We start from the raw sequence: 26,506 nt of genomic DNA on the forward strand, positions 1-26,506 counted from the left end.
TTTTCAAACCGTACGTACGAAAAACAATTTTATTCAAAAGTCAAATACGTGTAGTCAGTGGAATTTAGGATAAGTTTACTGCGAATAACATATATGAAAAATACTTTTGACAAAAAGCAATAGCTATGAAACTTGATGTATAAGTGAAAGTTTTCTCCGGCTTTCCGCAATAGTTATAAATTACGTTAATTTTTAAAAATTTATATGAGAATAGTATTTCTTATTTTTTAAAATTACTATTATTCTCTTTCCCCCTTTTTTACAGGCAAAGTTATGAAAAATATAGCATCGATACTGTCAAAATAATAAATGAGAATACAATATTTTCAAAAGAACAAAAGCATATTGTAATATAGTAAGTTTTATATATATATATATATTCTCTCTCTCTCACTCTCTCTCTCTCTGTGTGTTTGTGATTGTGTTAAGTTTAATGCATTCGTTTAAAAACTTGATCACAAATTTAGTGTGTTCAAAAATTTGTTTTTCCCTAATATAAATTTTGCTGAACTGCTAGATCAGTTTAACGGACACTGAAGAATTGAATGTTTGTGATCACAGTAATTAAAACTTTCTCTTTTACCACTAGCAATCTTCAGATATACGAATTTATAAATAAAAAATTATAATTTTCTAAGCGTTATAAAACTGAAATGTAGAGAAACAATTTTTGTCTATCGTACTCCTCAATACGTCGGGAAATAGAATATATAATAAGCAACAAAGGTTGAGATAAATGCTTATTAATATTACCTTATCTTACTAATATCTAAAAATGTTGTCAAAAAACTCCCTCTATTGGATGGGAAAATTTTTTTCCACTTTCATCTTTCGACCTCTCTTGTACCCAAATGTTTTGTAAATAACACCCTGTTATTCGCTTATTTTACTGATACAATTTAATTACCGGTAAGACTGTTTCCCTTACCGATTTATAACCTTTACTATTTCAGTAACTGTATTGGTAGTATAACTAACTTTTCTTGAAAAATTAACGTTTCTTATTTCAACTTCAAGATAGCTACGCGTAATAATTCCGTTTCATTAGTTATTGATATTGAAATTGTTTATATTCTAAATTGTATTTCTTTTATTATAGTGATAATGATCTTAGTAAAGCCCGTAGAGAATTAGGTTTAATACTGTTGATTTCTAGACATCCCCTAATTAGTTCAGTTCTATTAAGGAAACAATAGTCAGAAGATATTTAGAATAAAACAACATTATTTGGAGTAATGAACGTGATTTCACTAATGTACTAAAGTTGTACTGAATAGACAGCAGTTACGTTTCAAATTTAACATATTTTAAAAAGTTGACAAGATTGAAAAGTTGACCTGCTTAATACTTAGAAGAATGTATTTGAAATGTTATTTCACTGTAAATATCTTTATAATAAATTTACCAAACGCATTTCGATTTGTGTCTGTAACTCTCTTGTTATATTGATAGTATTTAACTACCATATATTTAACGATAATACCCGTACAAAGATGTACTTCTGGAGGGGTAAAGTTCCAGAAAATCTAACTTTTAACAGGGGAAATGAAATTTAAAATGGTACTGTTTACGGGCTTATTTATTTTTCAAACTATAGTTTTTTTTTTCTTTGAACACCCCCAAGGCAAGCGGTCCTCGCCGTTAAGCAAAACACAGTCACCTCGGAGTGTCGTGGCAGCAGTTTCTGTCCACCCTAGCTAGCCCCCTTTTGGGGCTTTCCCACTAGGGTGTCCCCGACTTCACCAGGACACACCGACATTCCGGATAGCCGCTATGCCCTTCTGCTAAGGAGCTACCCATCCTGTTCCTAATCTAACAGCTCCAGATGTAAGTTTCGCACATCCTTCACTTCGCGACCCACTCGTACCTTGAGGGTTCTTTATGCCATCATCGGGAGTCACGACCCTTCTACTCTTGAATGTGGGCGGACCCGAACACCCTAGGCAAAAAGACTACCTCCCTGGTCCAGGACGTCGCCACGCTTCGACTCTTTTCAAACTATAGTTAAAATCTAGTAACATTCGTTTAGCAAACAGAAACCTAGTTTATATACTCTTCTGTTGTTAAGCTGAGTTCGTTAGTTTCCTGTAACGGCAAAAGTATAATTAAAATACCTATTGTACAGTTTGTCCTGTCAAAATTTGATCCTGTAACCGTTCAATTGCGTTCTTGCTTTATTATAAGTGGAAGTAGGAGATAAATAAAAAATAATAGTTATTATTATTGTTATTATTTCTACTATTTTTACATCGGTTGTTTACTTCATATTTATATTTTTCAGCTGTAAACCAAAAAAGATAGATGTAAATGAAACTTTTATTAAGGTTCCTTGGTACATAGTAAGTAAATTTATGCAAGCGAATCACATAAGCCGTGAAGATGTAGCATATCCCCTACCCGTTGCCAAGAAAGGTTATTATTGTCAGGATCTGGAAAACGATGCGGTAAGTAGATTAAATGTTTTTACGTAATATTAATAAGAATTCACGACAACTGCATCATGTAAAAATCAATAAAACAAACCTTAAAACAAAACTGATAATTTCATATAGTAATTTCTCAGGAATTATACGATCATCATTGCTCACCTCTAAAGGCATAATAGTATGCTTTATAGTGGTCAAGGCATATTGAGACAGGACCTTAAAAAGTAACTTATACTACAATCTCAATTTAATTAATCGTTTGGAAACGAAGAGTTTCCAAACCTGTTTATACGAACTTTCTTGTTTATTTTCATCAATTGAATATCTGCTGTAAGTTATACATACTTTGTGAATCACTCTGTAGAACGATCAATTACCCTGTATGAAGTAGCTTAATTCAATTCCCGACACAAGGTTTAAAAAAAAATATTTATATAACCCCGTTCGGGATCTAGAGTCAGCTTATTTAAATAATTTAAATAAAATGAATTAATAATCATCATTAATTATGATAAGGTTAGTGTTTTTACATTTTGATCGTTTAAACAGTAACTGTTATTTATTATTTGACATAAATTATTAAATAGGTAAATTTCACACGCCAAGAACTTGCAGCGAATAAAAATGTAAAAGTACAGAATTTACGGAATTTTCAGTCTATAAGTACTTGTTTGTTGGAAACCGAACGTGGTAATCCTACCAAAGGTTTAATCGTCAACTTTTTGGAGTCCACATGTGAACCCAACGATAAACGAGAATATGATAAAATGTCTAACAACCTCATCGAAAAAATAGTGTAGAAAAAACGTATAATTTTGAAATCGGTACATAACTTGAAAAAAATAAAAATAATACTAGTCGATACAAAATTTGTATCGAACATGTTACACAACTTTTATCACTGTAATTTGGTGTTGAATTTTCTTGTTTTTATTTGGTGCAACATGGTTTCTGCAAAGGTTCGTAAATGTTCAAATCCGTACAATTTTTGTTATATCTGAGATAAATTTACGCCTAAATCCTACAGAAAAACTATATCTAAATTGATAAAAACAGCTTATAAATATTGTTTTGATTGTGCATTCGGGTATCAAGATAAAATCTTAGCGCTTCTTGTTACATGCATATCGACTCAGTAATTCTTACTGATCGGTTGAAGGGGAAACGACAAGCTTTAACATTTGCTGTACCGATGGTTTGGGGTGAACCTAAGGACCACTTCACCGACTGCTACATTTTATTACAAATATATTTTGATTTTTATTCAAAAATAGAAAGTTCGTAAAATTTTCAGATGTATTCTCAGCACTAAAGCCGGTACCGTACAGAAAGGAATCACCTAAACCTGTACCACTACCTAATTCAACATTGCTAGAAGAAAAATCTGAAAATGAAGCAGATGATGCAGAGGATGTTGAGGAATTTTTTTTCTGTATGTTATGAGAAATTTCCTAATTTAATTCAAGAACGTGAACTTTATAATTTAACTTTTGCGATTTAAAGTTATCAAAGCAACAAGCTTAACGTTTGGGATCTAGACTGCAGCAGTGGAATCTTTTAGCGGAAAAAACAAAAAATTCTACGATTAGAACACGAAATAAAACTCTTTCAATATATTTTACTACAAAAATTCATAGTGCGTTTATACTGATATCGATGGCTTGATGAAAGAGCTAGGAATTCAGCATATTTGTGAATAACAGTATCTTTTTATTGATTCTTTTAAAGTTAACATGAAAGTAGTTTTATACATAATAGTAACAAATAGCCACCTATTCCATTAGCTCATGCAATCGACATGAAAGTGTTATATGAAATTACGGAATCAATATTAGAAGCGATAAAATACAAAGAACATATGTGGTAATTATGCAGTGATCTGAAAGTTGTTCCGTTACTTCTTGTTTTACGAGATATTGTTGTTTTCGTTGTCTTCATAGTATAGTCATGATAGTCATGATACAAAAAGTCATTACCAAGTAAAGAGCTCGCCATTGCGGCAGAATTTTTGTCGCTGTTGAAACAAATTTAAAGCATTTATCATTAATTGAGAATGGTAAATCATACTGCCGCCACTTCACATAAAAATCGGACAATAAAAAAATTTTGAAAATGCCATGCTGACCGGGATTCAAACACGGTACTTAGCGTCTCGGCCTTTCATCCAGAAGTCTCAGGTTTGAATCTCGGTCAGGTATGTAATTTTCAGACGCTAAAAATTATTCATCTCATCCTTTGAAGCAATACTTAACGGTGGTCCCGGAGGTTAAAAAAAAGGTACGGACAAAGATGTACCAGGATTTAATCGATTAAAAATAAGTTTTCATAGTGATGGTAAGGTGAAGGAGGGTGTTTTTTTATCGGTTTATAAATGTAGAAACAGCTTAATGATTCAACTTTTAACGATTAAAAAATTGAATGTGAACTACCTGCATGGCATTCATTCAAGGACGTTATTGGTGGTAGGCAACAGAAAAGATGAAAAATATGTTTTTTATTTTAATAAGCTGTTAGAAAACTACAAATGTTTAGAATCTAGGATGTCATTAAAAATGCATTTCCTTCACTCTCACATTAACTTTTGTCGCGAAAATTTGGACTCTGTCAGTGATGAGCAAGGGGATCGTTTCCATTAGGATATTCTGACTATGAAGCATCGGTAGCAAGGAAGTTGGGATCCTGGAAGATGGGTGACTAGTATTGATTTTGTTCAGAGAAACTGATCAAATATCGAACAAGCGAAAACGTTTGTCAACATATTTTAAAAATTGATGGTAAGACAATTCCAGTGATTTAAACCCTCCTATTATTGCAAAAAACATTTTCAATGGTTTGGATTTTTAGAAACTGTTTTTTAAAAAATTATATTAATGAACATTAGTTTACTTGTGTTTAAATAAATAAAAATGTAGTTGATTTAATCGAATTGTTTCGTTCCACTTGTGCCGTCGGGTTCTGCTACCTAGCGAGGGCTAGGAGTCTCCGACAAGCTTGGTCAGGCGATCTGATCACGCGATATCCTACGTCATAATACTACAAGGAGTGGTCATTATGATGTAGCGATCTTTTATTCATTCGGCGCTCGAATTTGATCCAGAGCGGTTGTATGCACTTTTAGTCCCGATGGATATGTTCGGATGAACGCTTAGTTTATTAGTACAAGTTATATGTTTTATGTTTAATTAGACGTGTAAAGTTATGAATTAATTATTCAATTACACGTTGCCGCAATGTAAAGACGACACGTAATTAAATAACAATTCAATAAGCAACAAGGCGTTATTTCAATTCATCATCTATAAAAATACAGTTCAACCTCGCTCTAAAATCTACCAAAACGTGTTAACGGTCTTCAGGCGAGGTCGTTTGTAACTCGAATTTTAAATGAATAAACAAAAGTAATATATATTTTTTAAATATTGATTTCACAGTGATTATGCATTTATCGGTAAATAAATCGTATATATATTTTTTAACCGCTCTAGAGCACCGGTAACCACGTGGAAGACGTTACTTCGGTCGGTCCAAAGTGACGTGGATGAAGACTAGTTCCGCTTTGTGCAGATTGAAGCTGATCTTCCGATAGGGTCCCTCTTGGATCATTGAGACATCACGACATCTCTCCCCGTTGCCATGGTGACTCTCCCCAAGAGGGCTACACTTCCATTCCCTCTCAACTAGTCTGGGTCCGGATATACACCCCACGCATATCCCTTCTGAATCGCGTGCCCACTTCACAAACCTCCGTGATCCTCAATGCGTCATCCTGATCCAACCATCTGCTGGACCCGGAACGTGTTCACGGTTCGACCCCCTGGCGACAAAATCTTTTTCGCCAGTCCCCCCGAAATTTTTTTCAAATTCGCATTAGTGGAGTTTGACATCCACACAGTATAGTTTTATTAGCTCCAGTCGATCGAAGATATACGTCATTGCCCTCCAATGAGATGAGGTATAGCACCTCACTTAAATGTGTAGCAAGATTTATTTACCAACACTTCAGTATACGTACAACCAAGTCACTTAACATTACAAAACGGATGAAATACAATTATTAGATACATTAAATTTATTATTCATATTTACAGTAATACAGCCCTATTAGTAATGCTACAACACATGTAGTAATGAGTTTGCACCATAAATGGTGTATACCAACATACGTAGCACAATAGATCAATATAATAACAGTACAATGTAATGATGATACAAATAATAATAAAACATCATCAACATTAATAAACAATGCTAGGTACCTAGACCAGCCCGAACAGTAAATCCTAATTACTCGCCAAAAAGCACAATACAACTTATATGAAACATAATAATACATCATAAAAAGTTAATAAACAAGACAAAATACAATAAATGACATATTTATTACAATATATAGTGTAGGGGCCCTCGTCCCTGATTCATACGTCTGCGCCTACCCATTTCAGACTGTAAGCTTCATCTCGTCAGGATGCAACAGTACAACATTTATGCATAATATAAACAGCAACAAATTCCAATAAGCGTATGACAAAGAGTAATTATACAAAAGATCAGTAACAAAATAGACAGGATCCTTAAAACTACAACAAATCAAAGAACGCATAGATAGATATATTACCCAATCTTACACTAAACATAACAATAACGCATTTTACATGATAGAAATTTTTTTTTGTTGCGTTGTATAATTTTTGTTTTCAGCTAAAAAATGGTAATTAAATATATACTTTTTAACATTTTAATATTATTGTATTCATAACACAAAGAATTTAGCTTTATGTCCTGATAAAAGCATTTACATGATTAAAAATAAAGAAAAAATCTAAAAAAATAAATTTTATAATATTTTTCTTATATAATCACTTTAACATGTGTTGTTCCGTAAACATATAATTATAATATATATAAATTATTACTTATTAAAAATTTCCTACAGAAAACTTTAAATGCAAAGTATTTGACAACTTTTTTTTCATAATAAAATTTATTTATTTACTGTATCCATAAATATGTTACATAATTTTGAAAAATCTATTGTAATTTTTTTTCTAGCTGGGTTTTAAAAAATTATTTTCTTCTCTATTACATCTACAACTGCTGGGCGAAAACAGTGCACACAATGTGAACTGTATTTACAGAACGGTGTGACAGATTCAGACTCCGTCAAATATCTAGGAGTGTGGCTAGACAAACGAAGAGCATTCTCAGTCCAGGCCATGGAAACCGCAGCAAAAGCTGAACGACTGGTAAAGGCATTACACAGGCTGCTTAGTAACTTCTCTGATCCAAGCTCATCTCGCAGGAGGATATATACTCATTTCATACACTCAGTAGTCCTCTACGGAATCAAGGTCTGGGATACAGGCAGATCATGGAAGAGGTCCAATGGAGACTAGCCCTCTGGATCGCGTCTGCCTACTCCTCAGTCTCAACAGAGGCTGCCCTGATTGTTGCTGGACTTCCCCCTCACTATCTGTTGGCGGTGATACGGTGTGACATCATTAGGGGATGAAAAAAATAACTGCTCGGGCGGATATGATACGATACTGGCAGAGGAGGTGAGATCTTTCATCAACGGGGCGTTGTACCCACCGGTTAATGAAACAGGTTGCACCATGGATTGACCGCAAATTTGGCCAACTTATCTTGACCACATATTTAGCCAAATCTGGCTAACCCAATTCTTAACGGAGCATGGTGACTTCAGGTCTTTTCGGGAGGTCTATCACTTCCTATTACCTATATTGTGAAGACTATAAATCACCTGAACATGTTGTGTTCTGGTGTCGACGGCAGATGGTCGAAAGAGGCATCTGCGAACACCTAACTGGACCCCTCGATGTAGACATGTTTGAACCGACAATACTATCTGGAGTTGACAAATTCAGGGCTGTGTCAGAATATACAACAACGATACCTACAGCACGAAGGCAGGGAAGACAAGATAGCAAGGGGGTGATGGACAGCCTCCTGTGGATTCGTCGTTCGTCTGGGCTTGCCGGGATGGGTGGCGACGATGAGACACGGGGACTCCGTCGCCCTCGAGCTGTTAATACCGAGACCCGGCTGGGGCCCTTTGGGAGACCCGGTTAGAGGCAGGCAGCTGTTAAAAGACCAAGACCCGATGTGGGCCAAAACCCATATACTATTTTTTTTATGTTTTTTTTATAAAAAAACTTCTTTTATAAATAGTTTTTTACTCACAATGGAAGCAAGGCATCAAGACCGATTTCCGACCCCAAGGAAAGGGTTCAGGAACGACATAGTCGGGTTTGGATACCTTTCCCTAGGGGTTAGAGGCAGGCGCTGAAATGATCTGTTAGAGTGGACATTCCCCTGGGCTGTGCTATGCTTCACGGTAAATCAAGCTCAGCGGGGTAGGGAAACAAGCTAAAAAAAAAAATCACTTCATCCTTATTATTCACTACAGATCACATAAAATCTTTACGATTAAGGCATTTAGCAGATGTACCTACAGAATTACAGTTAGGCTTAATCGTACTGTAAATACTTTAATTCTTAACATTTTTTCATTAATAAAAAAATTACGAAAATTTTTTTCTTTTATTTATAAAACGATAACATAAAAAAACATTTAATGTTAAATTTTTATTCAAAAAATATAAAAATTTTCCCGAAATAAAACAATATTTCGGGATTATTTTATGTTTTTTACACAGCGCAAATTCGAGTTAAAAAAAAAAATGAATTTAGTTTCATAAGCCAGTTTTGTTGAAAAGTATTGTATTATTTAAATAAAACCTATCACTAAAATAAAATCATTTAATTGCTTCTTCTAAAATTAAACAGGAAGTCAAACAATTTCATCCTTCATTTTTACCGAAATTGGAAGTATTATTTAAATAAAAAAAATTATATTAAAATTATGAAGCATTTTATTAAATTTTAAACTAATTAGCTAAAATTAATCTTATTTTTATTACTTATTTTTCTTTTATAATCTTTTTTGTAATTTTATTTGAATATTATTATTTTATATATAATAATGCAATAATTTTTTTTTTTTTTAGCCAAGATTTAAATCATTCGAGTTAGTGAAAATAATAATTAACTTTTATGATTATAATTTATTATACCAACTTGGAGAAAAGTTTATATATTTTCAAACTTATTATAATTTTACCAGAACTAAAATTGAAGGTAAGTATATAAAAATATTTAAGCTATGTTAGAATATTAAAACATTTTGTAGAAGTTTAAGAGAGGCTAGTTATTTTACTAATTGTAACAGTTCATTTAAAATAAAATTAAAATATTTTCTATGGGTATGGGTCCCTGCCCATTGTGGCATCCTCGGGAACGAACGGGCCGATGAGGCTGCCAAGCCTCATTGCGAGCTCAGTAGAATAGATTCTGGTTGCCGAGTCCTCCCACGGCATTACACAACATCCGGAAAATGTAATCGAGAAACCTCCATCTTCGAGCAACAGAAGACACAAAGTCATCTTAACTCGGGCTAAGGATTGGACACAACAGCCTTACCCACGCTTAGCTACTTGGCTGTCCTCAGATCTGTGAGGCTTGCAAGGCCAAATGGTCCGTGTACTACCTGCTCGTTGATTGCCCAGTCTTTGGAAAAAACTTAGACCTGGGTTTGGATATGAAATTTCTATTAAACCAGAACGAACGTATAAAACGTCTGTTGCAGTTTCTCTCCTACAGTGGAATGAAGAATACGATTTAGCGATTTTTGTCGATTTATGTATTTTATTTTGTATTTATTGTTGTCACTTGTCTAAGTTTGTTATTTATCCGACAAAACTTAGACCTGGGTTTGGATATGAAATTTCTATTAAACCAGAACGAACGTATAAAACGTCTGTTGCGGTTTCTCTCCTACAGTGGAATGAAGAATACGATTTAGCGATTTTTGTCGATTTATGTATTTTATTTTGTATTTATTGTTGTCACTTGTCTAAGTTTGTTATTTATTGTTCCTATTTCTTTATTGTTTATTTTTTCTGTTTTATATAATACTTCATGGTAGTGTTATTGTAGTCGCTAATGACTCTAATCGTTGATGGGACTACAAATAAAAGCATTAAAAAAATAATAAAAAAAAAGAAATAAATATTTTCTTTTATAAATATTATGTTACACTAAAGACTAATGTTTAGTAACACTAAATATAAATTCCTTAATTTTTTCCATAACCATTTAAAAATAACATAATTATGTGGTCTAAAGATTCGAAAGGATCTTAGATTTACTTTCATTCCATGAAATTCCACTAATGCTGTCAACGATTTTATCCCTGATAAAATCGTTTCTCTGATAAATTTTGCTTCGGTTAACTTTCCTGAAAAGTAATTGGCGGAGAATAGTTCACACACGCCGTTTCTCAGTTGTTATCCGGACCGGCTTGAAGCCATTCCATATCAACGGGCTAAGTTATTTAGCTCAAGGTTAGATCAATTTAAAAAAAATAACTCGTTCTTAAAAATGAGTCACAAACAAGAAGGTATATTTTTTATTATGCAGTACTGATAATAAATATTCTTACTTCGACACTGAAATAAAATTAAAAATAAATTTCATTGAAAATAACCACTAGAAATAACTAGAAACAAATGACCGCTGGAAAATATGAAATTTTTTTCATTTCTGCTTCAAATTAATTAATATCTGATCGTTTGACTAAATAAAACCGTTGTAATGGAAAGATATTGTAATTCTTAATTCTTAATTCTTGTAGGATATTTTATTAAAAATCCATTTATCCCCTTATTAACAATAATATTTTACTAAGAAGAGGAGAAATGTAAATAACCTAATCAATTTAATAGATTTGTTTTACAACAGAATATGATTTAATTGAAACTTAATTATATCAATTGTTATAAAATTTCGAATAGAATAAATCGTAATATTCTCTTTGTAAAAACAATAGTCAGTCAATTAATTATTACTGTATCTCCCTGTCTCCTACAGCTATTTAATTGTTTTAATAAAATAATGTTAGTAAAGGTTTCTCGTAGAGTTCGTTTGATAAATTTCTCTATTCCGACTTAATATTAATTTATAATATTTACTGTAAACGCATCTCTTGCAACGGAAAGAAGATAACTGAGAAATATCACTAGAAGCGAATTCTGTTTTCTTTACGTTTCCATATCTTTCTTTCTTTTTCCCGTTTAGCCTCCGGTAATTACCGTTCACATAATACTTCAGAGAATGAATGAGGATGATATATACGAGTGTAAATGAAGATTATTAGTCTTGTACAATCTCAGTTCGACCATTCCTGAGATGTGTGGTTAATTGAAACCCGACCACCAAAGAACACCGGTATCCACGATCTAGCATTCAAATCCGTGCAAAAATAACTATCTTTACTAGAAGTCGAGACTTCAAAATCAACTGATTTGGGAAGACGCGTTCTCCACTAGACCAACCCGGTGGGTTTAATACATTTTTATATCAATAGTAGCTAAGTTTACTCTTCCATTTGAAAATGAAGTTATGTGTTGAAATATTCCATATCTTTATCTTCTACGTATGAGGTGATACAGATGACAGGGATTTACATAATTACACCTGTACACGTATGTATCGGTCCAAAAGTTTCAATACTTACATACCTTATTTGTGATGTCAGTTTTACACGGAAGATATTGTAGTTAAAGTTATTTCTTTATTACTTTTAGGTAAAAAGTTTAGTTAATAAAATATTTTTCTTCTTTCATATTCTGTATTTTATTTTAAAAAATAAATAAAATTATTTTTTTCAGATTTACACCGGATTCGAATTTTTATCAAAGATGCTTAAACATCTTTTTTTTTGTTTTTCGGTGTTATTTAAATATTCTAATAACTAGTTTTGTTTTGCTGAGAATGTTGGATTTAATCGACTGTTAATGTACAATTCATTTAGCTTTTTTTTAATTTATTTTAACGCTATTAATATAAAATATAATGTACTATTATAATTATTAAATAAATAATTTTTTTGTTGTATTTTTTTCAATAAAAAATAAGTTTTTAATTATAAAATTTTCATTCCTTTGTTATGTTGTTTTAATTTTTTTAAGCATTATAGGAAGTGTTAATATACAATTTATATATATTTAATCATTTTATTGGCATCCAATGTATATAGATCTATAAAAATGATTTTATATTATGGTTCAAAAGTCATTCCCGTATTATTTTTAATAATTTATATAAATTATGTTTAAAAATCAAATATTCAGGATGACAACAGACAATGCAACAAAACTAATCGGTTCATTTTGTGAAGATTTCTCAGTTTTACGATCGAAAACACTATATACATTTATTATTATTATTTTACTTTGTTAATATATCTCAAATTTTATCATAATCGGAAAAACTGAATATAGATAATATTGTCATTAAATAAACATATTCTTTTTCATTTCACTTCGAGAAATTAAAAAAAAAATTGATGACTTGAATAGAATATGTAAAATATGTTGAATCAACATAAAATAAAATGCCTTATTTTATCAAGATACATAAGAATCTTCTTATTCATAAAGCCGAACGTTTGCCTGTTTGTTCTGGCATCACGCGAATCACTTAATCGATGCTTTCTAATTTGCTGGTGAATTTCTGTAAAGGTGAATACTTTTATGATTATTTCTCACAACCATGAGGGTAACGAACTTTGAGGTGATCCAAAAGATAAACTTGTTAGTGATTATTAAAACACCGAAAACAGAACATAACAAGGGTGTAAAGGCCCTCGCCATTTAACTTCAAACAGAACAATCATAACAAAACATTAAGAAATACATATAAAAATTATCATATTAATAAAAAATTAAAAATAATGTTACGCAAAAATTAAAATATTCATCCATTCATTCAAATTTGTCAAGGCATATAAACGAGCTTCATTTTAATGCCTATCGCATTCCTCTCATCCTCTGAAGCAATACGGTGGTCCCGAAAGTTAAAAAAAAAAGAAAAAACAAATAGAGATTTTCCCTTAGGCCATCTCTTTTTGTTCCTCTTCTCTATCTTTCTGAAGGCCTCGATATCAAATTCTGAAGTATCTGAGGCCTCTGAGATCGATCCTTCAGTTCCTCCGGTGGAAGTCGTGGAGGATCTCCTACTGACGGAATCAGACGACACCGGCTCCTGCGGCGTGGTGAGAAGTACGTCACAGTCCAAACTGGATCCACTCACCGCTACAAGACGTTCGGGTTCCGAAATCCTTGCCCTCTCTGCTAAAGGAGGCCTCTGAGATTTTGGAGGCTCCATTTTTCTTGTTTCTAAATCTTCTTTTCTAAGATTTTCACCACTAATTTTTCACTTCCCTGCACAGGGATTTTAGTAATTTTGACTTAATAAATAATTAGCAATGTTACTATAGTTTACATGGCTTGATCAAGTGATATTATTTACTAAAATTATCACAATATTTAATTATATGTTTTTGGTCTTAAATTATTTAATACACAATCTTTGAAAGCAGACCATTCTGTAAGAAATTTTTAAAATATTTCCCCTCAGCGTGGCATTGCGCTTACCTTAAGTAATTACCGTTTATAACTTGTATTATTTTTCTTAGTATACGTATAGATTCGTCCGTTATACACATGTTCAATTCGTTGTTTATGTTTTTTTTTTTTTACATTATATTTTAAGCAACCCTAAAAAAAAATCTACAGAAGAGAGATGTGTACGAAAGTTTTTGTCAAACATTTTCCTGGATATTTGATAACATCCGATCGGGAAACAAGTTGCAATAAGCATCGCCTAATAGATTTTCATCTAAAATAAAAGGCCATAAAATACGATTACCAACGATTCCGCCCAAATGTTTACTTTATCATGCATTATTTAAAAATTTTATAAATTAAAGTTCCACTTACAAATAATTTTCAAATAAATTTCCAAGTACTTTCGGAGTTGCTACTTCATGATCAGGGATTTCTTGTAAGATGTTAATTCAAAATTCATATGTCATAAGTATAATTATATTTAAATTAAATGTTAATTTAGATAAAAATCGTAAATATAGACAGATAATAGTTGTAAACATCTTACGGACATGACGTTACAGTGTTATTGACGTATCAGTTACTTTTTATTTTTTGACGACCGAATATTATGAACGTAACAATTTTAATTTAAATATAATTATACATATGACATATAATTTTGAATTAAAGTTTTATAATAATTAAAGTTTATAAGAACTTCGAAATTTATTTGAAAACCGTTGGTAAGTGAAACTTTAATTTTTACAATTGTATTAATGCTTAGAAAATTAAAACTATTTAAAAACCCTCTGACATCCATTTGGGATTATGTTATACTATAGTATCAAAAATTCATTTACTATTTACATGGTCATTTATTATAAAAGTAGTTCATCGATAAATATTTTTTTTTTGTCTTCAGTCATTTGACTGGTTTGATGCAGCTCTCCAAGATTCCCTATCTAGCGCTAGTCGTTCCATTTCAGTATACCCTCTACATCCTACATCCCTAACAATTTGTTTTACATATTCCAAACGTGGCCTGCCTACACAATTTTTCCCTTCTACCTGTCCTTCCAATATTAAAGCGACTATTCCAGGATGCCTTAGTATGTGGCCTATAAGTATGTCTCTTCTTTTAAGTATATTTTTCCAAATGCTTCTTTCTTCATCTATTTGCCGCAATACCTCTTCATTTGTCACTTTATCCAACCATCTGATTTTTAACATTCTCCTATAGCACCGCATTTCAAAAGCTTTTAATCTTTTGCTCAGATACTCGGATTGTCCAAGTTTCACTTCCATATAAAGTGACACTCCAAATATATACTTTCAAAAATCTTTTCCTGACATTTAAATTAATTTTTGATGTAAACAAATTATATTTCTTACTGAAGGCTCGTTTTGCCTGTGCTATTCGGCATTTTATATCGCTCCTGTTTCGTCCATCTTTAGTACTTCTACTTCCCAAATAACAAAATTCTTCTACCTCCATAATCTTTTCTCCTCCTATTTTCACATTCAGCGGTCCATCTTCGTTATTTCTTCTACATTTCATTACTTTTGTTTTGTTCTTGTTTATTTTCATGCGATAGTTCTTGCGTAGGACTTCATCTATGCCGTTCATTGTTTCTTCTAAATCCTGTTTTCTCTGGGCTAGAATTACTATATCATCAGCAAATCGTAGCATCTTTATCTTTTCACCTTGTACTGTTATTCCGAATCTAAATTGTTCTTTAACATCATTAACTGCTAGTCCCATGTAAAGATTAAAAAGTAACGGAGATAGGGAACATCCTTGTCGGTCTCCCTTTCTTATTACGGCTTCTTTCTTATGTTCTTTAATTATTACTGTTGCTGTTTGGTTCCTGTACATGTTAGCAATTGTTCTTCTATCTCTGTATTTGAACCCTAATTTTTTTTAAATGTTGAAAATTTTATTCCAGTCTACGTTATCGAATGCCTTTTCTAGATCAATAAACGCCAAGTATGTTGGTTTGTTTTTCTTTAATCTTCCTTCTACTATTAATCTGAGGCCTAAAATTGCTTCCTTTGTCCCTATACTTTTCCAGAAACCAAATTGGTCTTCTCCTAACAGTTCCTCCACTCTCCTCTCAATTCTTCTGTATAGAATTCTAGTTAAGGTTTTTGATGCATGACTAGTTAAACTAATTGTTCTGTATTCTTCACATTTATCTGCCCCTGCTTTCTTTGGTATCATGACTATAACACTTTTTTTGAAGTCTGACGGAAATTCCCCTTTTTCATAAATATTATTACACACCAGTTTGTATAATCTATCAATCGCTTCCTCACCTGCACTGCCCAGTAATTCTACAGGTATTCCATCTCTTCCAGGAGCCTTTTTGCCATTTAAATCTTTTACTCTCTTAAATTCAGATCTCAGTATTGTTTCTCCCATTTAATCCTCCTCAACTTCCTCTTCTTCCTCTATAACACCATTTTCTAATTCACTTCCTCCGTAAAACTCCTCAATATATTCCACCCATCTAACCCATCTATCGACTTTACCTTTCGTATTATATATTGTTGTACCATCTTTGTTTAACAGATTATTAGATTTTAATTTATGTACCCCAAAATTTTCCTTAACTTTCTTGTATGCTCCGTCTATTTTACCAATGTTCATTTCTCTTTCCACTTCTGAACACTTTTCTTTAATCCACTCTTCTTTCGCCAGTTTGCACTTCCTGTTTATAGCATTTCTTAATTGCCGATAGTTCCTTTTACTTTCTTCATCACTATCATTCTTATATTTTCTACGTTCATCCATCAGCTGCAATATATCGTCTGAAATCCAAGGTTTTCTACCAATTCTCTTTATTCCGCCTATGTTTGCTTCTGCTGATTTAAGAATTTCCTTTTTAACATTTTCCCATTCTTCTTCTACATTTTCTACCTTATCTTTTTTACTCAGACCTCTTGCGATGTCCTCCTCAAAAATCTGCTTTACCTCCTCTTCCTCAAGCTTCTCTAAATTCCACCGATTCATCTGACACCTTTTCTTCAGGTTTTTTAACCCCAATCTACATTTCATTATCACCAAATTATGGTCGCTATCAATGTCTGCTCCAGGGTAAGTTTTGCAGTCAACGAGTTGATTTCTAAATCTTTGCTTAACCATGATATAATCTATCTGATAAATATTATTAAATAAATATTATTAATAACTGATAAATATTATTAAATTTAAAAAAAAATTGTTAAGTCTCTTTTTTTGTATTTTATTACCAAATAACAGGACACGATATTAAAATTTTCTTTTGAAAGTTTTTACTTAAGATATAGCTTAAAGTATATATATATAGCTTAGTATATTGTTTTTAAGAATTCTATTAACTGAAAAATAATAGTCCTATATCAGATAACATTTTTTCCTATCGTTGAATAATCTTATTTTGAATTCTTATTTTTTTTTAATTATTATTATTATAACGACATAGCAACTTTACTATCTGTTCAGCAAGATAATTGAGCAATAACTAAATAAGATCTATATTTGGACTAACATTACGTAGTCGCAGACCCAGCAGCTGGTGACTTGATGATAACAACGAAATGAAATAGTCTGATTATAAAGTCACCTAATTGAAACGATAAGGCATACCAAGAAAATTGGTCCTTAGAAATCTTGAAAAATCACTGATCGTGTATCCAATAAATTGACTGCCAAATAATTCGGGTGCCGATCCAAACGATTTTGATACCGTAGGCTGACCAGAGAGATTTTCTGCCGAACGGTTCGCAACTTAAGATCATTATATATGAGGCTGTTGCTTATATACCAGGGTATGTTCAGCATTTTTCGCAATGTTTTGTCTGGTAGCGTTCAAGTATGTCAGTACTGAAGCTGCATGCTGCACCCCACAATTCAAGCCCGTAAGTACATTGAGGCTTCAAAAATGATTTATAAATCAATAATTCACATTCTTCTGAAAAACGTGATCTGTGGCTTATCAGCCAGTACATGTTTTTAAACTTGAGATCCAACTGTTTCCGTTTAGATTAAATATGTTTAGATTGGTTCTTACTAAGCGTCTAAAAACAATGATGTAAAACATCTAATGATTTTGAATCCTTAGTGGAAGTTTATTTTATCCTAGTAAGGGCAGTTACTTTTATACAGATTTGAATACTAGATCACTAGATCATGGATACTCATGATTTTTGTTGGGTTTAAATTAACCAGACATCTCAGGTGGTTTAAAAGGATGCTATAAACTGATAGAGGAGGACCGCGAGGAGGACAACGGAGATGTCGGTTGAGAGCAGCGATGGGCGCCAGCCTTCGGGAGCGGGTGACGGGGGTGCCTCGGCATTGTCGTCACCAATGACTTCCGCGGGACGCGTTCCTGTTGTCTGAGCCCTGCGTAACTGTGGTATATGTATTCTGAGCTGTATATATTATTGATTGTAAATGTTGAGTGTAAATGGTGTCTGCATGTGTTATGTAGTGTATATATATATATATATATATATATATATATATCTTTGTAAATAGAGTGTGAATGAAAGGCGTAAATATTTGTATGAATGTGAGGTGTGCCCGTGACGCGCTTGGTGCTGAGGTTATGCCATCGACCGCAATTCCAGCATCTCGTTGCGTGAGGGAGTGGTTTTTTAGTGGTCCCCACTGCAGTAGGCGGTGAACCCCACACCCCCAGTATGTACGGGCTAGTGGGCGTTTGGTTGAGGCAAATTTTCCCACTTCTAACGTAAGAAAAAAAGAAAGAAAGAAAAAAGACATCTCAGGAATGGTCGACCTGAGATTGTACAAGACTACAACACTTCATTTACATTCAGACATATCATCCTCATTCGTCCTCTGAAGTAATACCTTACGGGGTTCCGAAGGTTAAACAGAAAAAGAGAACTTATGTTCTCTTATGGTGCAAGGACAACTACTTACAGTACCTGTTTCTTCATATCGTTGTACTTATTTGATTGCTTATAACTCATAAACCAAGCTATTTTTAATCGAGAAACGATTTTTCAGTACCGTTTATATTGTAAAATTTTTCGTTAAAATCTTGTATTATATATCCGATTTCCTATTTAAAAAAAAAAAAAAAAATCATTCAATTTAGCGTGTCCACAAAAATTATGACGGATAACATTATTCAAATAAGACATAAATTATCAATTTTACAACTGTATTGATTTTCACTTGTTTCTACCTTCTAGTATACCTTAATTTTTAAATATGAAATCGTTTCCGAACTTTAATATTCTGTGTGTGTGTGTGAATATACATATATATATATGTGGTGTCTAAACAATTTCGTGATCAGAATAAATTAACTTTTTTTTATCTAAATAGAAATAATTTTGTATATTAATTGTTATAATATTCAATTGGTATTCGAACATAATTAATTATTCCATTTTTTAATTTACATATTTCTATTCAATTCATTTATAAGTAGCGTATATGTTGAATAGTATTTAATGGAAAAATACATTTAAGTTTTTTTTATTATTTTTATGTTTCTTGATGACTTCACCAAAATGACATCTAAGTTAAGATTAAATCTTTTTTCGCTGATATTAGGAGGACTATCCTTGTACGTAAATTTATATTATATTTTAGAATTGATTTTATTAGTTATACGTAAACGATATGATATTTTTAACTTTTTCTTTAAATAATTAAATTCAATGTGGTTAAACATTGAATTTAATTTACACGTAAATCTTACATTAGTTAATAAAGTAATATATAATGGAATGTAAATTATTATGAGTAATGACTGAAAGAAGATAACTTTTAAGATTACAAAATATGGAACAGTATTAAAATGCGTATTAAAATTAAAAATATATTTGTGAATTTTTTTATTTTTTAATTTTTCATTGGAATTAAAAAATTAATACTAGAAAATTACGTTAGCATTAAAATCCTAAATTGTTTTTTATGTTAATACTTCAAATCCATTTTAGAGAGCATTAAAAAAAAAAAATAAAAGATTATATAAAAAAATAATTATAATTTTAGAAGTATGTATGTATAAAAAAATGAATTTGATTCTTTAAACAACGGATTCAATCTGTTTCTTTAAAAAATTTAAACGGTAGCAAAATAAACATTTTTATACAAAATTTAATAACTTGAAAATAAAGTTGAAAAATCAAGAGCATAATATTATAAAGATTTAAATTGTGTTACTACATGTAAACCAATTTTTTTTTTAATCCAAGATAAAATTTAGAAAACTATGCGAGAGGAATCATAATAATAAGCTAAAGATTTAATTATATCTTATGTATAAAAAAAACGGGATGAGAACTTATTTTCAGTACATGTTGGCATTATACTGAACGGATCTAACTGATTTTTTTTCTATTCTGCTCGGAATGAACCTCATATACATCATCAAGCATCATCGGACCCCAAACTTCAGTTTCCTCTTAGAATTCCTCAAAAATCCTAATTTACTACTTAATTGAGCAACTTTCCGCGCTTATTATGCACATGAAAATTACTTTTAAGGTCTATGGATGCTTAATGACATATCTACAGGAAATTCCGAGCAGAAAAAATTAAAATCAGCTTTATCGGTCTAGTAGAACGTCTTGACCGACTGGAAATTGATTTTTTAGTACGCTTTTTTCTGTGTTAACAAAGGAAAGAAAGAAATAAGGGGAGAGAGACGTGCTGTAAATAGAAGAAGTTTCTAGCTATTTTTTTAAAAACATGGATTACTTTATCTTAATAATATTGTAGAGGAGCAAGGGTTCATTAGAGTTTTAGCCAATGTTTTAAAATATATTAAATTATTTTGTAATAATAACGGTGCGGAACAGCAAGGGGCCACTAGTATTAATTTTATAAAAATTTGTAAAATAAAATTTGGATTCAATTGGAAATTAAACCAATTGTAAAATTATATTATTTTTTTTAACAAATATTATTATAAAAATAATTCGAAAAAACTTTCAAGCAACGTTTTCGAATCTTAATTCGATTCGTAGGCTTGCAGTACAATAAAATCCGGTAAGTTGAAAATATTCCAATGAAAAAGATATTATCAAATTACTCCTTCAGTATACAGAGAATTTCGTATAGAATAATTCATTGTAAAGATATAATGATTTTACTACATTGCAGTTGAAACCATAATCTGTAGATAATTGATAATATAAAATATTTATATATAAAACCGTAAAAATAGAGGATAAAAAAGATTTTCTCCTATTGGATAGAGATTATATATATATATATATATATATATATATATATATATATATATTTCTTTTCTCGTTTGAAGTACATATCTGCAGCCGTTACTTCTATAACTTTTTGTGCCTGTAAGAGATACTAGTCAGAGTTGACATATCTAAGAGAATAATGGTATTAATTATAAGCCATTCCCAATGATAATTATGGTTTAGATTTCACTTATAGAGTTATACTAAATTTATTTTAGTGGTTTTAACGTGCTGATATGATTGGCTCAGTCTGATACCTGTGACATGTGACAAAGGATTTCTAGTATACGTTTACGATGGAGCAGATAAAGTTACTTTTTCTGAGAGTAATGATATTAATACTGCACCCACTCCCTGTACGTAATAGAATCAAGATTATATCAGATCTAAATGTTACTTGATTTTACCCGACATTATAATTTTTCAGCATATTTTAGGGCTTATTTTTAGAGCAATTTATATTTATTAATTTTTATTTAAAAAAATTGTAATTTTTATTAATTAGACCATTTCTATATATATGTGGCAATAATCACCGAATATTTAAAAACACGGGTATATCGACCCAAAAAAGGAAGTAAAAACGAAAAAAATGGAGACAGACGTTTATTAAATTTCATACGGGCTGAATCATATTTATTCATAAAATACAGCTTCAAGTTATTAAAAAAAAATAATAATAAATTATAAACAAACAAATCGTATACATAATAATGCATAACATTGGTTATGTGTAATAAATAAATAAGATATTATCTAAATTTAATTTTTTAAATATTTCAATGAATAAAACATATTTCTATTATACTTACGCCTGGCAGTAAGATAAATAATTGATGGTCGTGATTGTATAATAATCATAATTCTTCATTTATGAGAAGATTTTTGTGGCAAAATTCATGTAAAATATTTCGTGTTGCACTCTTTAATAAAGTTTAATATTTTTTAAACATAAAATTTCAAAAATGTAATAATTTTTTAAAGTTAAAACGTAAGAAAATTTTCTAATTTTTAGCTGTTATAAACAACCCACTTTTAAAATAATAGAATCTGATCATTCAAAAAAAAATTTATTAGTATAACTAGCAGACTTGGAATAGTAATAAATCTAGCAATAGCTTAGATTTATTTATTTATTTGAGTATACATATCTATATATATATATATATATATATATATATATATATATAGATTAAATGAATAAAATTGAAAGTTTCATAAAACATAAAAAAATGAACATTACGGAAGTTCAGAAAATTTAACCTTTCCTTTTACTTTTTCTCCCTTTCCCCTTTTCCAGTTACCCCATTTATTTTCCCCCTTTCACCAATTTCCTTTTTACCCATTTTCATTTTTACCACATTCCCTTCCCATTCCCCTTTCCATATTTCCCCTTGCCCTTTCTACCCCTTTCTATCCCTTACCATTATTTCCCCATTTCTTTCCCCTGTTGCCTTTCCCCTATGTCCACCCTCTTCCTTTTCACCATTTTACCGATTTAATTTTTCTCCTTTCCCCTTTAAATTTCTTTTTACAGATTTTCGTTTTCCCCTTTTTTATTTTTTTCATATTCCCCTTCTTTCCTTTTACCTTTATCGATTTTTCCATTTTCCAATTTTTCCCTTTCTCCCTTTTTCCCCACGCGTAAATCGGTCTAGTAGGTTTTAGTAGGTATTAGTAGGTTTTAGTAGGTTTATAGCGGGCACACATATCGAAAACACTGAAATGGAATCGTAAAATATTTAGTATAGCGTGAGTTGCTTTTACGTCCAACAGACAGCTCTGTTTTTAAAAAAAAAAACATGTTCTTACCTGTCACAGGTGTGTCATCTTAGGTATATAAATAGTAGGTATACAAAAATACGCTCGTATTCGAATGCAACGTTTTGTCAAAATTTCAAAGCAATCGGTAAATAACTTTCGGAGATTTAAGATATTTGAACAAACGAACATTTACATTTTTATTTGTACAGATATTCTTTAAAGAAATCTCTAATGGAACTTTAGTCAATTATGTCCGTCTTAACAAAGTTAGAAAAATCCTTGATGTATAAAAATTATATACTTCGTAATTTTTATCTAATTGATTGTAACTTTCCTTTTAAAATGTTGTATTTTATAAAATTTGTTATGTTTGCAAATTTAAAATTGAATAAAAATCTTTTAACAACTACTATCATGAAATCATACGTTACACTCGTGTCTGTATGTGTTTTTTGTATCTGTGATACAAAATTTAGTGTTAAGATTAATCTAGTTGTCATAGTATGTTTTTTTTAATATTACTGAAAGCGAAACAGTAACCTTCTTAATTAAGAATTTAAATATCTTTACTTATGATTACAGATATATTTTTGTGTTAAAATATTTTCTGTCATTTGATGTATTTTTGATTCTGTTCGTATTTTATGTAGCATTCATCCATAAATTTCTACGTTACCTTTTCTCACTTGATTTATTGCATTGCATTTTTCACTGATATTTTTAACCGATTGTGTTTTAATAAAGTGAAGTTATATGTATAACAATTTTAGTAAACACTAGGTGTAGTTTTAAACTCTCTATGATTATTATTTTTGTTATCTATATACTATTACTTTTTTTTGTTTGGTGAGACGGAGGAACTCCATTAACGGGCGAAGTGTCGGACTCGCTAATAGGTTCCGCAAGATGTTATTAAAAGTGCGTATGTGTGCCTGCACCCTACTGACTAAACCTCCTGTCTCACCAACTTTTCTCCTGTGGCCGGATCCGAAATTAAGCATTACACTGCCCCGGGAGATACCTTAGAGCTCGGGGGATTCAGAGTCTCCGTGCATCATCACCATCGTCCATCCACGCAAGTGCGGACGCACGACAGCCTCGCAGGGAGCTTATACTGAGTATTACATTAAACAGACTGTACGCATGTTTACCATTATTTAAAAATAATACATAAAAACAATACTCAGAAAAATATTTCGTTTAACAAATCAATTCAAGAACACATTATGAAGATATTTACTAAAATATGGAGATTAATAATCAAACTAAATTTGACAAATTAATAAAATATCTTAATAATTAAAGATATTGTTTAAAATTATCTTTAATAACTAATATATAATCCAATTATACAAATAAGGTGGTTCTTTTTTAAAATGAGAATACTTAAATAATTTTCTTAGAGAAGAAAGTTAATAATAAATAATTAACTTCGAAATAATAACAAAATCTTAGAAAAATATTTTTGTTAATTAAAAACTTTAATTATTTAATTGTACTATTAGTAATTTTAAATTGGAATAGCATTTTTTTATGTTTTTAAATTATGTAAATGATATTTATACGATTATATTTTTAATAACGAATTTTCTGCCGTGCACTACGGCGTAGAGGTCACAAAAAAAATTGTATTGTTTTTTATTATTATACTTAAATGAATTTCGAATTTGTTTTTATTAATAATATTACATTATTTTTCAGTACTGTTGTAAATAGCACGTTAACGAGTGCCGGACAGACAAGTATTTCTGATACGCTTGGAGATAAGGGTAATGCTTGGACTCCGAAAGAAATAACAAATCAACAGAGGGAAAATATTTTAAATACAAACAATGTTGATCCAAATCAATCATTTTATAGAGGTAACGATAACACATGGAACCGTAGCACATCCTTTACAAATGCAAATCAAAATGTAGGAAATTTAATAGTTCAGTCAAATGAAAATCAAAATGTTGGCACAATTGCAAATAATAATCCACAACAAAATGATCTAGAAAAGGAAACTTTACCTCATTATCATGATATAATTAAAGAAGTGCCTTTTAATACAATGGGTAATTGGCAAAAATATATTGCAGCTGCCTTTAAATTATATGTACATCAAGTTTTGAAAAACAAGTAAGTTTATAAAAAAATTTATTAATGTATAAAAAAAGATTATGTTCTACTTAATTTAATTTGTTTTAATTTTTTCTTTTATTATGTACTTTTTCTTGTTGATTCATCTTCTTTAGCTTCCTGTTTATTTATTAATTTTCATCTATATCTCTTTTTTTTAACTACTCTCTTTATTTTTATTATTTTATTCCTTTCTTCTGATTTTATTATGTGTTTATCTTTATTTTTTTCTTGTTTACCAAAAATCTTAGTCAAATAAACATTACATTATTTCTCTTAATAGAATATTTTATGTTTTTAAAGCGATAGCTTCATAAATATTTCTATACTTTTGTTTTTTGATAATACATAAAACGAAGATTTACGAATTATTGATTGTTACTTGTATTTTTCATTTATATAGAAAAACAATTTATTTCTATATTTTTTATTTGGAAATCTGATTATATTATTTAGATTATGAACTTTAATCTGACATTAAAATTTAAAAATAAAGAATAAAAAAATACGTTGGAATTGAGAAAAAAACACGAAATTAAATACAACACGATCCTGTTTAAACCCAAATCAAAATAACGGGGATTGAAAGTTATTTCCAAAAATAAACTGTAATTAAATATAAAAAAAATTGTTTTTCTTTTTAGTAGGTACGTAGAAACGCATTTTAACTAAGTATACATATTTATTAATAAATTGTGCAGAATAAATAAATAAGTTAATACATTTAATTCTTTAAAATTGCACGTAGTTGTAAAAATATATGAACGCCAAGCAGTCAATAATAACTGCTGCTTTTTCAAATAATCATCTTAAATCTAAGTGTTAATTCATATACACTCAGATGCGTTGTGTTAATCCAGTAATGTTTTCTAATAAAGTAATACTATATATTATTTTACGGTATCTTAAACCGATACCGGCCACTACAGTACTGTATTTCCAGTTAGGGTACAAGAGAAAATATTTATCATAATTACAATATCGTAGTTTACAGTTCCGCAAAAAATAATGTAAAAATGAAATCCAACTATAAAAATTTAAATACTGTGCATACACAGCTACAAAATGTAAGTACATATTCAGCAGTGTATAGTTACTTCTCTATATTTCAGTTTTCTCACAATACTTTAATTCTTAACTGTAAGATTCGGAAATACTTTAATTTGTCACAATCTTAACCCAACTGGCGTTAGCTTTTTTCGTTTATCGCTTTATTTTTAAAATAAGGCGGATGTAACAATTATCAACGAATGGCCGCGTTTTAACGAGGTCGTATTGTATTTACAAAATGACGATGACAAAAAAAAATCTGTAATTTTTTTAAGATGAAATTGAAAGTAGTCAAGTGTTTATAGGTCTGGAATTTTTTCTCAACTATAAATAAAAGATTCAACAGAAAAATAATATATACGTGATATAAATCTGATAAAATCATGGTAATTTTATCTAAAATTGGTGTTGGTATTATCTTGCAGCGGATTAATACTATATTTT

The 26,506-nt window shown here is 30.6% G+C and overlaps 1 protein-coding gene across 1 annotated transcript in view; it reads left to right on the top strand.

Annotated features, from left to right (window-relative positions):
* The window catches only part of LOC142332144 (uncharacterized), a 38,312-nt gene extending 25,881 nt beyond the window's left edge, over window positions 1–12,431 (top strand). Inside the window, exons 6-9 of the mRNA XM_075378406.1 lie at window positions 266–355; window positions 2,282–2,444; window positions 9,455–9,584; window positions 12,176–12,431. Coding sequence (XP_075234521.1) covers window positions 266–355; window positions 2,282–2,444; window positions 9,455–9,584; window positions 12,176–12,213 — 421 coding nt within the window. The 3' untranslated portion in view covers window positions 12,214–12,431. The remainder of the gene's footprint in view (window positions 1–265; window positions 356–2,281; window positions 2,445–9,454; window positions 9,585–12,175) is intronic.
* Window positions 12,432–26,506: the final 14,075 nt, after the last annotated feature.

The sequence above is a fragment of the Lycorma delicatula genome, chromosome 11 (assembly GCF_047948215.1).
Source record: "Lycorma delicatula isolate Av1 chromosome 11, ASM4794821v1, whole genome shotgun sequence".
NCBI lineage: Eukaryota > Metazoa > Arthropoda > Insecta > Hemiptera > Fulgoridae > Lycorma > Lycorma delicatula.